This window comes from Betta splendens, chromosome 2, assembly GCF_900634795.4.
Source record: "Betta splendens chromosome 2, fBetSpl5.4, whole genome shotgun sequence".
Lineage (NCBI taxonomy): Eukaryota > Metazoa > Chordata > Actinopteri > Anabantiformes > Osphronemidae > Betta > Betta splendens.
The window spans coordinates 19,090,745-19,102,987 of record NC_040882.2 but is presented as its reverse complement, the minus strand read 5'-3'; the positions used below and the strand labels follow the sequence as shown (position 1 = coordinate 19,102,987).

At 47.0% G+C, this 12,243-nt stretch overlaps 2 protein-coding genes across 2 annotated transcripts in view; both read left to right on the top strand.

Moving 5' to 3' along the window:
- The window catches only part of nhsl2 (NHS-like 2), a 69,915-nt gene extending 61,582 nt beyond the window's left edge, over positions 1-8,333 (top strand). The window contains exons 8-12 of the mRNA XM_055502997.1: positions 3-840; positions 981-2,145; positions 2,253-2,559; positions 2,907-3,024; positions 3,456-8,333. Coding sequence (XP_055358972.1) covers positions 3-840; positions 981-2,145; positions 2,253-2,559; positions 2,907-3,024; positions 3,456-3,795 — 2,768 coding nt within the window. The 3' untranslated portion in view covers positions 3,796-8,333. The remainder of the gene's footprint in view (positions 1-2; positions 841-980; positions 2,146-2,252; positions 2,560-2,906; positions 3,025-3,455) is intronic.
- Positions 8,334-10,011: 1,678 nt separating this feature from the next.
- Positions 10,012-12,243, top strand: part of arhgap36 (Rho GTPase activating protein 36) — a 34,370-nt gene continuing 32,138 nt past the window's right edge. The window contains exon 1 of the mRNA XM_029127311.3: positions 10,012-10,211. Within this exon, the coding sequence (XP_028983144.1) occupies positions 10,113-10,211 (99 nt within the window). The 5' untranslated portion in view covers positions 10,012-10,112. The remainder of the gene's footprint in view (positions 10,212-12,243) is intronic.

The following is a 12,243-nucleotide window of genomic DNA, read 5'->3' as shown; positions in this document are numbered from 1 at the left end:
CACCTCTGTGACAGACTCTTCAGGGAGGGGAGGGAGTAGCAGGCCAGGGATGGCACTGCCAGTGATGGGGAAGCGGAGCGAGACCGAAGGGGCTGCAGCGGATGGAGGGAGAGGGGGAGGAGGTGGAGGAGGAGGTGGCGCCGGTGATGCGGGACGAGGGAGGGAGAGATCGGCACGTTCCATAGCAGCACAGAACGCCTTCAAGTTCCGGGAGCGTTCGCTTTCCACGCCCACAGATTCTGGTTCCTTCTGCTTCGCAGAGGGCGTCGTGGGCGAGCCAGAGGAGAGCGTCCTGTCTGCAGGGAACGGAAACACTATGCCAACAGACCACTATCAGCAGCATCACCGCTTTCTGGGGTTAGGTGAGAACTATGCGCTCCTCTACCCCAGAGGGAGCTCTGAAGACAGCGCCAGTACGACCGATACCATCTCCGTCACGGCGTCAGACTACAGCGCCGATGGCCGCTTGCGGCTACGCTCTCGCTCCATTTCGCTCAAGAAATCCAAGCGTAAGCCTCCACCTCCTGTAAGAAGTGTCTCTCTAATGAAGAACCTCGGAGAAGCCGAGGGGAGAGTCCATCATAAGGGCGGTCTGTACCGTGATGGACGACCAAAGAGCCTGCACATTCCCAGGGACCACTTTCCCGACTTCCAGCCTGATTTTCTCCTTCCAAGCTCATCCAGCTCCATTAAACCAAGTGGTGGTGGGAGAGATCTGGGCCATGGGGGCAACGAGGGACCACCGAGCCTGGAGATTCAGGCTCCAGATAGGGAGGGAGAGACAGAGCTGAACTTCCCTTCTCATTGGCAGCTGGGAGACTGGAAGAATGACCCCTACAGGTTAAGAATACACCTCTATTTACTACTGTATCCGATGGTTTTAGCAGTAATAGTAGTTATTTAGTACCTGAGCACTATGTTTATGTGTCTAGAAATTCTGGAAATGCATTGAGTTCCCCTCTCTCTTCTGTCTACTCCAGGTCTCTGTCAGGGTCCAGCACAGCAACAGGTACTACAGTGATTGAATGTATGAAAGTCAGAGGTAGCTCAGAGTCTCTTCTTGACTCTCCCTCCACCTCAAGGGCCACCTCACCTTCACAGCTCTCCACAGAAGCTGACCTCAAAGCATCGTCACCATTCAAACCTCCAGGGCTTATGTCCCCATCCAGCGGCTATTCCAGCCAGTCGGAAACTCCAACCCCAACTGTTCCACTCAGTCAGGTAGGGGGTCATGGGACAGTTGGGACGTCTGGGTGTAAGATGCGCCCAAAGATACCAGAGAGAAAATCCTCACTACCATCACCCAAGGACCCAGTTGCGAGGTCAAGATTGTCATTTGAAATGCCTGGGAATGCACATCTGGAGCTGTCTTCGATCAAGCCAAAGCAAAGAGCCAGCAGGCGACATTCCGACACCTCAACAGCAGCAAAACCTGGTAAAATCAGCCCCAGTTCCTCACAGGCCTTGCCTGTGGTTACCCAGAATGAGCTGCAGACTGTTCGGCTCCGCTCTGTCTCCCGTGGTGACCTGGAGGACTGCCCTGATGGGGCATCGGACACCATTGAAGAAGAACAACATGGGCGGGATCTAGGCGAGGACCCCAGCCCTCCACTTACTCTACCAAAACCCAAACCACCGGTTGCTTTGAAGCCCCCTTTGCCCAAAAGGCCCATTCACCTTCCTTTTAAGTCTGCTTCCCTGTCCTCCACTCCCTCCACTGGCCAGGACTCACCTCCAGCCTCACCCGTAGACCGCCCTGTGCCTCTAGGCAACATTTACAAAGTCATGAAAAAACCCAAACCTAAAAAACCTCCACCACAAGCTACAATCAATCCCTGTGTTCCCCCAGATTCACATTCGACCACAACTGCACAAGCCGCCTATGATCACCACTTTCTCCCTCACTCCCAGTCCCTCTTTGACCTCCCACCTCTTCCAGACCCCCAGCCTCTCCTGGAAGACCCAGTGTTGGAGCCTGAATTTGAGGCTGATCCAGAGATCCATCTTGGCCCTGAGGACGGAGGTTCACTCCCTTCACCTTGCAGTAACAAAGAGGCCCCAGAGCTCCAGGACAAAAGCAAAACCCTTCCTTCAAGGATGACAGTGTCCTGTCTTATAGACCTGTCAGAGAAAAAGAAGCCCAAGGTGCGAGAGCCCTTCAAACACAGAGGCGCTTTGAAAATTGTTTCTTTTTAGGGGTGTTCCTATACCTTTGGTTCATTATCTGCAAAACCTCCTAATGTCTTTTTCAGGTTCCTCCTCCAGTACCCAAGAAGCCGAATGTCCTGCATCTTCCCACGCCAGTCCAGTCCTCTGCCAACGGGGGCACAGAGCGGCAGACGCTGCAGATTGACAGCCCCGTTGGCCTCCAGTCTCCAGTAGGCGCTTTCCTGCCAGAAGATATTTTGATTCCAAATGTTCCACACATGCCATATGAAGACGAGAACCACTTGGGAACAGACGAGGAGAGTTCAAAGGAGTCTTCTCTACAGTCGTCTCTGCAGGATTCCTCCCTCACAGAGCTGGAAGGGAAGATGTCCACCACTGGTATGGGGGCAGGTACGTTTATGCATGTTTATGCAGGTGCATTAGACACCACTCAGCATTTTTAGCAGGCTCATATTTCAGTGTACACCTATTCAGTATACACCCTTTGTCTAAATTGATTGCTTTCCATTAGCACAAGCTGTTTGTTGCACTTTTAAACTGTGTGTGTGTTTAACGATGGGCTGGTCATAGGAAATCTCCCGCTACTGAATGTTCAAAGCTTAACTGCCTGATTCTTCTAGGTGCTATTTTTAGAAACAAATCAATCCATATTGCTGCCTTAGGTTGTTTGTTGATATACAGTATCCTTATCTTTGAGCTATAAAATGTACTTAACATTATAATTTTATCTCACCCAGATGATTTAGCAGCCAATGAGAATACGGTCCTTCACATCGCAGAGGACACAGATGATGACTTTCTGGCCAACACACCTACAACACACACCACTGAAGACCTCTTTACTATTATACACAGGTATGAAGGTGCACAAGCAGCAGGTCCGCTGAACATTTCAGATGCACGTCATAAAGGTTAAAACTGTCACTTACCTTAGCAGGAAATGGCTCCGTCATGTCTTAGCCGGCCTGTTGGTTCATTATAAGCACAGACTAAACAGCCCCTTTGTCACAATCTTCCTTCCAGCCCCCAAAGGAAAACTAGTCGGTCTCTAAGCAACAAGTTTTCTTGATTTTACCTTTGTGTGATCCAGATTACAGTTTAAAGGCAGAAAACAAAGTGTGAGTAGCGGAAAGGATGAAATCCCTTCTGTAGCTTTGTAATTTATTTTCCAAAAGGAGAGATGTCAGTGTAAGTGTGACTTGTCTGGCTTGAGCTGTAAATTTGCAGGTGGAAATGCAGCGTAATTCAATTCTTGCCAACGATTTCTTCTTCTTCTCTGCGATTAGATCTAAGCGAAAGGTTTTGGGGCGCAAGGAACCGACAGACTCCTTCGGCAGCCGTCAGAGCCTGGTGTCCCCTGTAAAGCACAGCACCAGCGGCAGTGACATTCGAAACCTGACCTTGGGCAGCGGTCAGAGGTCCAGCTCCCGCAATGAAAATTTCATGGCCCTGCTGCAGAAAAAAGGCAGCAAGTCTTCCGGCGGCGGGGCCAGAGTGTCCGCAATGGAGCTGCTTAAAAGCACAAACCCTCTGGCGCGAAGGGTCACAGAGTTCTCGAACGCCACCTCATCGGCCGCCGACGAGGGAGAGGCAACGCCTGGGAACGGCAAAAGCAACGAGCAATGAACGGGAGCGTCACCAACTCGTCAACCGGGTCCGTTTGCTCTCGACAATGCCACCAACGAATCATGACCCGCTGCTGACGGGGCCTGTGTCTAACACTCCAACTTCTGACTGACCATTTGCACTCTCCAATCAAATCGGAGCACAATCTGGAGTGAAATGGTTCCTCCCATGGTTGGAGTGCTATCTATCACCAAGCCCGTCTCTCTAGGGGAGGAATTAGTAGAGAACAAAGTCTGTTCTTGCTATATTTGCAATGAAAAGCTGGAGGAGGGGTTGAGGTCATGCTCCAACGCCGCTCAGTATTTTCCTCAGAGTTTTGTCAGAGCGTTGGCAGATCGATGGGCAGTGGAGCAGATTCTGGGAGTGACACATATACATGGATATCGTTCCTTCTGGCTCCTTCCGAACGAGTCCCTGACGACGACCACGGTTACTGCATGTGCGCCTGTAACCAGTTATACCAATCTGTGACCACCGAGGATCAGTTTTCACATTATATCAGTGTGAAACCTTCAGATTATCTGTTCAGTCCGACCCCAGTCAGTCGTGCTGCAGCGCCGACGCCTGCAGACCTGCGTCAGCTGACGGGGGGGAGTTTTGGCACCTAGCGAGTTTTTGCTCCAAACTTTGGGCCACAGCGCTGCCTTCGCTCTGTGGCGTCAGCCCCGTTCGCGGCGGCTGATTGAACATACAGGTTTGAGCAGACGAAGGCGGCAGAAAGGCGTGAGAGCGACGCCGATTTTCATGCCGCGAACACGATCGTGGACCTTCACAAACATTCCACAGCGACACCTGGAGGAAGTGGCGTTTTGGAATGCGAGCACTTTTGTTTGGCATCAGAGGCGGTTTACACGGCGCAACCTTTGGCCTCGCTACGTTTCTTTTTTTTCCCCTCAAGACTCATCGATCATTATTTTTCCAATCTTTGGTTAAACGCATTCTTTTTGCTTATAGTGTATTTTTTCTACACATGCTAGACGGCCATATTCTGTACATGCTCCGTTGGATTGTACTGTATGTATCTGTACAAAGATAACTGTAATGCGTATATCATCAAATATCATTTGCGAACACAGAGACTAAAAATAATGTACAGAGCAACAACAGCTTGGACTAGAAACTGCCCACGAGGGAAAACACACATGAACCAAGGATGGAACAAAACAGAGTGGACCTGTCTTCACCAGTGTGTTTGTGTGTGTGTGTGTCTGCGTGTGTGTGTGCATAGATGAAATCATGCCTGTGGAGTTTCTGCACAGAGAGCATGAAGCAGGCACGATTATTAAACAGGGTTTTTATTCATTTTGGTCTCTAGTGACGGGACCAAAGGATCTACAAACAGGCCAGAGGGGACCGAGGCGTGTGTGTGTGTGTGTGTGTGTGTGTGTGTGTGTGTGTGTGTGTGTGTGTGTGTGTGTGTGTGTGTGTGTGTGTGTGTGTGTGTGTGTGTGTGTGGAGGGAAGCACCAGGAACAAAGTGGACGATGGGGAAGGAGGCGAGCGAGTCATGCCTGTTTGTGTGTTTGGCTTTGCTGAGGGAGCGTCCTGGTTGGATGTGCGAAATCGAACTCGCACACATTTCTGAGTGTGTGATTGTGATTCAGTCGTCGCCTTTACCTTCATCTTCACCTTCACCTTCACCTGCCTGCCACCTGAAAGCATTGCAGCCTGAAGCATCCTTGCGATGCTCCTGGGGACATGTCAGTCAGTCACAGGTGCAGACTAGTGTGTGTTTGTGTTGCCTTCCTACATGTATGTGCACATTATTCTCTCGTCCCTTCATCACACACTCCATCGGTCTCTCTGCATTCTGCATCATCTCTCCCTCTCCTCCAGCTTCTTCCGTTTCTGCTTTCCTTGCTGTCATTGTCCTTTGCCTCTCCTCCCTCTGTTTGTGTTAACCTTCCCCTGCCTGGCTTCTCTCTCTCCTCTCTCTGCATTCAGTCTATGCATCTGAGCTCAGCAGACAACACGACACCGAATGAATGTCAATGAATGACTGTTAAGAAAATAGATCATGTGCTCAGTTTGAAAGTACAAAAAGCATCTTTCTATCTTTCTGCGTTTTCTCCTTCTTGCTCTTTGAGTTTTTATACTTTTTCCTTCCTCTCGAATCTCCATGTCACATGGAATTAACATGGATGAATGGATGAATTCATGGATAAGAACTGTGCACAAACACAGAAACAGGCAGGGTTTGAATGGGTTTTTGTGTAAAGGACTTTGGCTTTTGGACTAGAATGGAAACACCCTGTGGTCCCTGACCCCAGACCAGCCAGTTCTGCATCGCCGTGTGGTCTGTCGGACTCCTTTGGATTAACGGCTGTAACACCTGATTCATCCTCTACATGGATGAACTGTGCAGAGGGAAAAGCCAACATCTCAACCCATGTCCAAGTAGGCAAACTCGGTGCTATTGAGTCATAGCTCCTCCTAGTGGTTGGTTACAGTGGAGCCACACCTGACTGAAGGATGAAAAACCAAACTCTGTCACAAACATCTCTCTTCCCTACAACAGGCTTCAGGTTTTCCACCGTCCTGATAAATGCATAAATTATCACCATTTATGACTAGTCAAGTGACGCTTGTTTTAAATATTTAGTGAATGAAAAAAGATAAACCTATAAAACTGTGTTTTTTTTTGCCTTGTATACTGAATTATAGGCGTGTTGCCTACTGTGCTTTTTTTTTAAATATTATTTTTAATTTCAGCTGCCTTGGTAGTAAACACACACACACACACACACACACACACACACACACACACACACACACACTTAACATAACCTTTGCTCAACTGGGCCAAAATAGCAAAAAGTGACAAAAGTGGAACAACCCTGTTGAATTTGAATCAGTGTAAGTTTGGTTTCACTGATGACCCGTCATTTATATCTAATGCTAACAACTTGTCCCAGTCTGCAGAACATGGCAGTGCAGCGATCTCTCCGCTCACAGCGTTGAGTGTAAAGGCTCGGTTTGTGTCTAGGATTTACAAGCCATGGCGGGTTTATTTGTTCATGTGTGGGCAGATTGCAGATGTCTGAAACGCGACACCCTTGGTTCTTGTTTTCTTTCTTTTTTTTTTTTTTTTTTTTTTTTTACAAATGTTTTTCAGACACTGAGAAGCTACAGAGGCAGAAATAATCACCAATTAGCGGAGCCAACAAACCTTACTGCCAAGTCGGTGCCATGTATTTTATTTAATTTTCAGTTTTTCTAAACCTTAATTAATTTCTACATAAGAGACAGCTAACATTACAGTGGGACCTTAGTGTATTTGTTGAAATTCTTCCCAGAGTTTCCATATTCACTGCTCCTCACTGAAGGTTTAACAGCCAATGAGATTATTTCTGCCAAAGGAGCAGCTCAGCCTCTGAGAAACGTCTGGTAAACTAAATTACCAATCTCTAAAATACTTTCACAAAATTCTATATTAAAAATGACATTTCTAAGAAGTAGGAAGAGAGTAGCTATATGAAATATTGAATCCATTATTCCTTCTTTAGGAGGGCGCGTATTGGAGAGGGGGGTGAGTGCAGATGAGGGTGTGGGGCAGAGTTATGAATCTGCTGAGCTTGCGGATTACCACGCTGACATTTATACATATTCCATCATCTTTCCCCTCACCTCCTCTCTTTCTGCCGCTCTCTTCTCAGCCTTTCGTGTGACTCAGAGGGGTAATCACGTTAAAAGCCTCTCCCGCTCTCTCATTTTCTTCCCTGCTCCCAGATAAAAGGTGGCAAAGCAAGAAAGCGCGGAACGCTGCTCGTTAATTAATTTGGTTTAACTTTACGGTCGGCCTCTGGAGATGCGCAGCGGCCAAACAGCAACCTGTTGCTAGGAGACACAAATAAAAGTTAGATGCGTTGCCGGAGTCTTGACTAGGATGTGGTTCTGTGAAGCCGACAGAAAGATCACAGTTTACCTGAGTAAACGAAGCAAAGCCCGGTGAGAAGAGCGTTTATAGTCATTCGCAGAGTTTGATGAATGGAGCAGCACTAATGAGAGAGAGAGAGAGAGAGAGAGAGAGGAGAGAGAGAGAGAGAGAGAGAGAGAGAGAGAGAGAGAGAGAGAGAGAGAGAGAGAGAGAGAGAGAGAGAGAGAGAGGGAGAGGAACCTTGGCTGCAGATTTAGGCCAAGGAGTTTACGAGAGGTCAGGTTATAATGTGTTTGGACACTTAAAACCCCACCCTCCTGCCACTATAAGCTAAGTAAATCAAACCCCACCCAAGCCCAATTTTAACCTCCGGTTTGCTCGTGGGCTGTACAGGTCGCTAATAAAGACACAGATGATAATTAGAGAGAGACAGAAAGAGTTATTGGAATTGTTCTATTTTTGTTATGCGTCAATGAAAAGTACATATTTAAAGGAATATTCCGTGTATGTATTAGACAACCTGATTCCCTGCCCCGTCCTATGGTGTGATCTGTAGCTGCAAGGTGGCATCACACACAAACGCTTCCCTCTGCAGTCATGCAATGCCAATGCGATGAAATTATTATATCCTTATGAATAAATTATTTTCTTGCTTAAAAAAATGAATGTTTTCTTGCTTTTTGTTTGACACCCTCTGGTTCAGTTGGTGGTCCAGAGCTGGACACCTCTGCTTTGGCATTGAGACAGACAAATTGACTCTCTTACAGTTTTACATCATCTTTCAGGATTTATGGGAATAAAATATAATGGAAAATGGCCATCAAATGATGATATTTAATTTAATATGGAAGGGTACAAACCATGAGCCCTAGAGGAATAGGACAGGACTGTGTGTAATTCCATGAAATTGGAACACTTTATCACATTATTTCTTCATTATTGGTTATAACACAGTTTTAGTTCATTAAAGCTGTAGCTGTACAGTATCAGCATCTGGGGAAGTCAAGCTCAAGGAAAGATGCCCGATTAAACAAGTCATTGGACGGGTTGGTGGTGAATCCTGTGTCTTGTGGACTCCATTGCCCTCTGGTGGATTCTGGTGGAAACTCTGCGGTTTTTGAAGAGAAGCAGAAAATAAGAGCGGATGCGTTATTCAGTTGATAAATTTAGCTACACATTTTTAAATGGCAGCATTTTAAGTTAAGCAGAATATATTATTTGCCAAATTGTAAATGAGGCTGGCACACGAAGCGGACAAACTGCTAGAAGTCATGCTGGTGGATTTTATGTACCGTGATTTTAGTAAGATTATTCCTGCAGATAGTAAATATTAAACAGACATTTGAAGCAGCTGCTGTGTGTTGCTCTCTGTGACTGTAAGCTGTGTGATCCTTGGACTACAGTGCAGTCTAAACCTTTAACCAGTGACCTGGACACAACCTGGTGCCTTGTTCTACATTCCACTCGCCAGTTAAGAACTTAAAACCAATGCAGTCTGTTAACAACAAGCCTTAAACAGAGAAAGGAGTAAATATACTGTAGGTCAACCTGATGAAACCATGATCGTGATGCTGCTAATGTAGTACTGTAGATATTAGTAAAGTTCAACAGCTGTTTGTCTTGACTCTATTGTAAATCATCCCCATCACTGTGAGGATGTGATCAGAAGAATGGTTTTAAAAGGGTCTTTGCTTCATTGTGAGGGTTAGGATGAGGTCAGCTGAGATGGTTTAGGGGCCACAGGTGCATTATGTCAATTATGTACAACCGTAGAAAACAAAACACACTGCTTGTGCATGAGCTGGTTTAGTTATTACTGTAAGTAAACACACACACACACACACACACACACACACACACACACACACACACACACACACACACACACACACACAGGGGAAAGTCTCTCTCTTTCATCAGGTCACAACTACCAAGCTTCACTCTTCCTGTTTGTGACAGCCGACAACAGGCCATGTTATCTATGACACACACACAGGCCATCACACAGAGGGGCTGTGGCTAACACAGGAAGAACTGGCAGAAATGCAACACAAAAGTGCAATGTGCAATAAATAATTAGCTTATTCTGTTGTTTTTCTACAGTACACCTTCATTTTTAGAGAAATTCAAATAGCAAACAATGAAGCAAGAGATTAACAGAAAACACACTGTAATTTAAAAGCAAGGTTCACAATGCAAAAAAAGAAGAAATCTAAAAAATGAGAGGAAGTGGAAACTAAGAGCAAAATGGGAGGGACACGGAACTGAAGTCATGATGGGAGGAGGAGGAACAGGGAGGAGGGGTAATGTCAAGTGCAGGAGAGTCGATAGTAAACAGCAACTCTAGACAGAGGAGGAGGAGAAGCCTGTGACTGTCTGAAGTACCTGCGAGGCAGAGGAAGGGTCACACACACACACACACACACACACAGTCCTGACTCATGCTTCTGCTGGAAGGACCGACTCCGCTCACATCCAACCCTCAGGCTGCGCACACAGGAGACCGGCCTGTGCGACCGGACATGCGCTTCTTCTATGTGGTGGGTAACGCGTGACTCTACTCTGCATGTATGTGTTATAGGTCACTATACTTGTGTGGGTGAAAGCTCAGCATGTTTATATTTTACTATAGTTAAGTGCTTGTTGCTGGTGCAAACATGACACCTCCAGGTCTCTTGTGCTGACAAGCTGGACGTGTGTCTATGAATGAGCCTTGAATGTGATGAATGGTCGTCTGGTTTGCATTGAAACCGTAGTAAAAGCATATTCTCATATGTGTCTAAGAACAGTGAGCTCCATTCATTTCAGCCTCTACCCCTGAAAAGTGATAATGCAGATAAAAGTGGAGCACACGGGGCAACGCGGTCCTAGTAATTGTTCATAAGTCACATGTGCGCTGTTATCGTCACATTTTTATTGCATGTTCATCAGAATCAGATGACCCTGTTTTCCAGTGGTGCACACCCAGAGACGTGAAGATCGGATCAGGTCGTACTCGGCTTGTGAATATCGTGAACGGCTGGAATCACGGCTCCACCTTCATAGTTGTGGTTAAAAGTTGTTATTTTATAGGGCAAATCACAGAAGAACGAGAAAGTTCCAGCGCTTTGTCATTTGGGTCTGTGCCAGAGAATAGATAGAAATATTTACAAGTATACAAACATTAATGAAAGAGGAAAAAATACATGGTAGAAAAAAGTGGAGTTCCCCTTTCCTTAAAACAGTAACAGTAAGGACAAAAGGAAAGAAGTCACAAGTATTTAGTCATCACATGGAAACGAGGAGTAAATGCCCCCACACGTGTTCTTCTTATTCAGAGCTGCATTTGTATGCGTCACACGCAGTATTGAATACAAAAGGGTAGTGATATCACATGTCAGTCAAGGTTCCATGACGGCCAAGGTCAACGCTGGTCAGTCTCTACATCCTTTGTTCCCGGGGAGATCGAGAATCCTGCTCCACCTCGTCGCCGTGGGCCGTTTTCCAGCCCAACGCCGCGTCATCCGCCCGACAGCCACGCGTGCACTGGATGGAGCAGCAGGCGCTGGTGCTCGCCGCGGCGCCGTCAGACGTTCTGCCACTGATCCGGACTCTGCGTGATCTTCCTGTGAGGAAGTCCAGGACGCGGTTGGAGAGGGAGGCGTCGAGGTGCAGCGTGTGCTGTTTTCCCCCCTCGAGCTGCCCAGATAAAAGAGGAGTTAATGCTGGATTTACAGGGATGGAGGACACTAATTACTGTACAGCAGCTACTGTATGGTTGTAGTCTGTAGTTACGGCACTTCCTCGTTTCGTGCTCCAATGAGGAACAACATGGACGCATGTACAGCCCAGCCAATTTGTCACACGCATCTCATTTGAGCGTGCTCAGATTTGATTGGAATATAAATGCAGGTACAGCAAGGGTTGGGCTCCACTGCTGGGTTCGTATTCGCCGTGCGTGCTCGTATCTGCCTGTGGGGCCGGATCGATGCGTGCTGCACACGGGTCGCTCCTGTCGCCTCCGGCAACAACTGATCACAATGTGTGAAGAGTGTGAGCTTGGCAGGAGGCCGGCGCAGCACCGTGCAGAGAGGCTTTTATGGGCGCCGAGTAAAGTGCAGCTGGCCTACTGTATATGTTGCAATATTCACATGTTTTACAGCAAGGATGTTTTTATGTAATGCAACGAGGGGGAAGCGGGTTCAAGGCGGCTCGAAGGTTAATCAGTATTGTGATCTGTGTTGAAGGATTGCAGATTACGCTCTGTGCACTCTATGACGTTTAAGTGTAGTGCTGCAGCACTGGGCAGTGATGGTGCTTCTCTGTTCCTGCACAGATGCTGTGTGGAACTGCAGAGGTGCCGCTGCCGTGAGTCAAAACAATGTGTCAGAGTGCAGCTTCAGCATATTTGTTTTAATAACAGGGACTGACTCAACTTCTGCTTTCTGAAATTCATTTTTTTTTTCCAGCTGATCATTATGAATCAACAGGCATTGGCGTTTGTTTCATTTCATTTAGCTGTAAACTGAGTCTCAGGTCCTGTTGAACGTGGCCTTAAAATTTACTCGTTTGCTTTGACCGACTTGAGGCTTG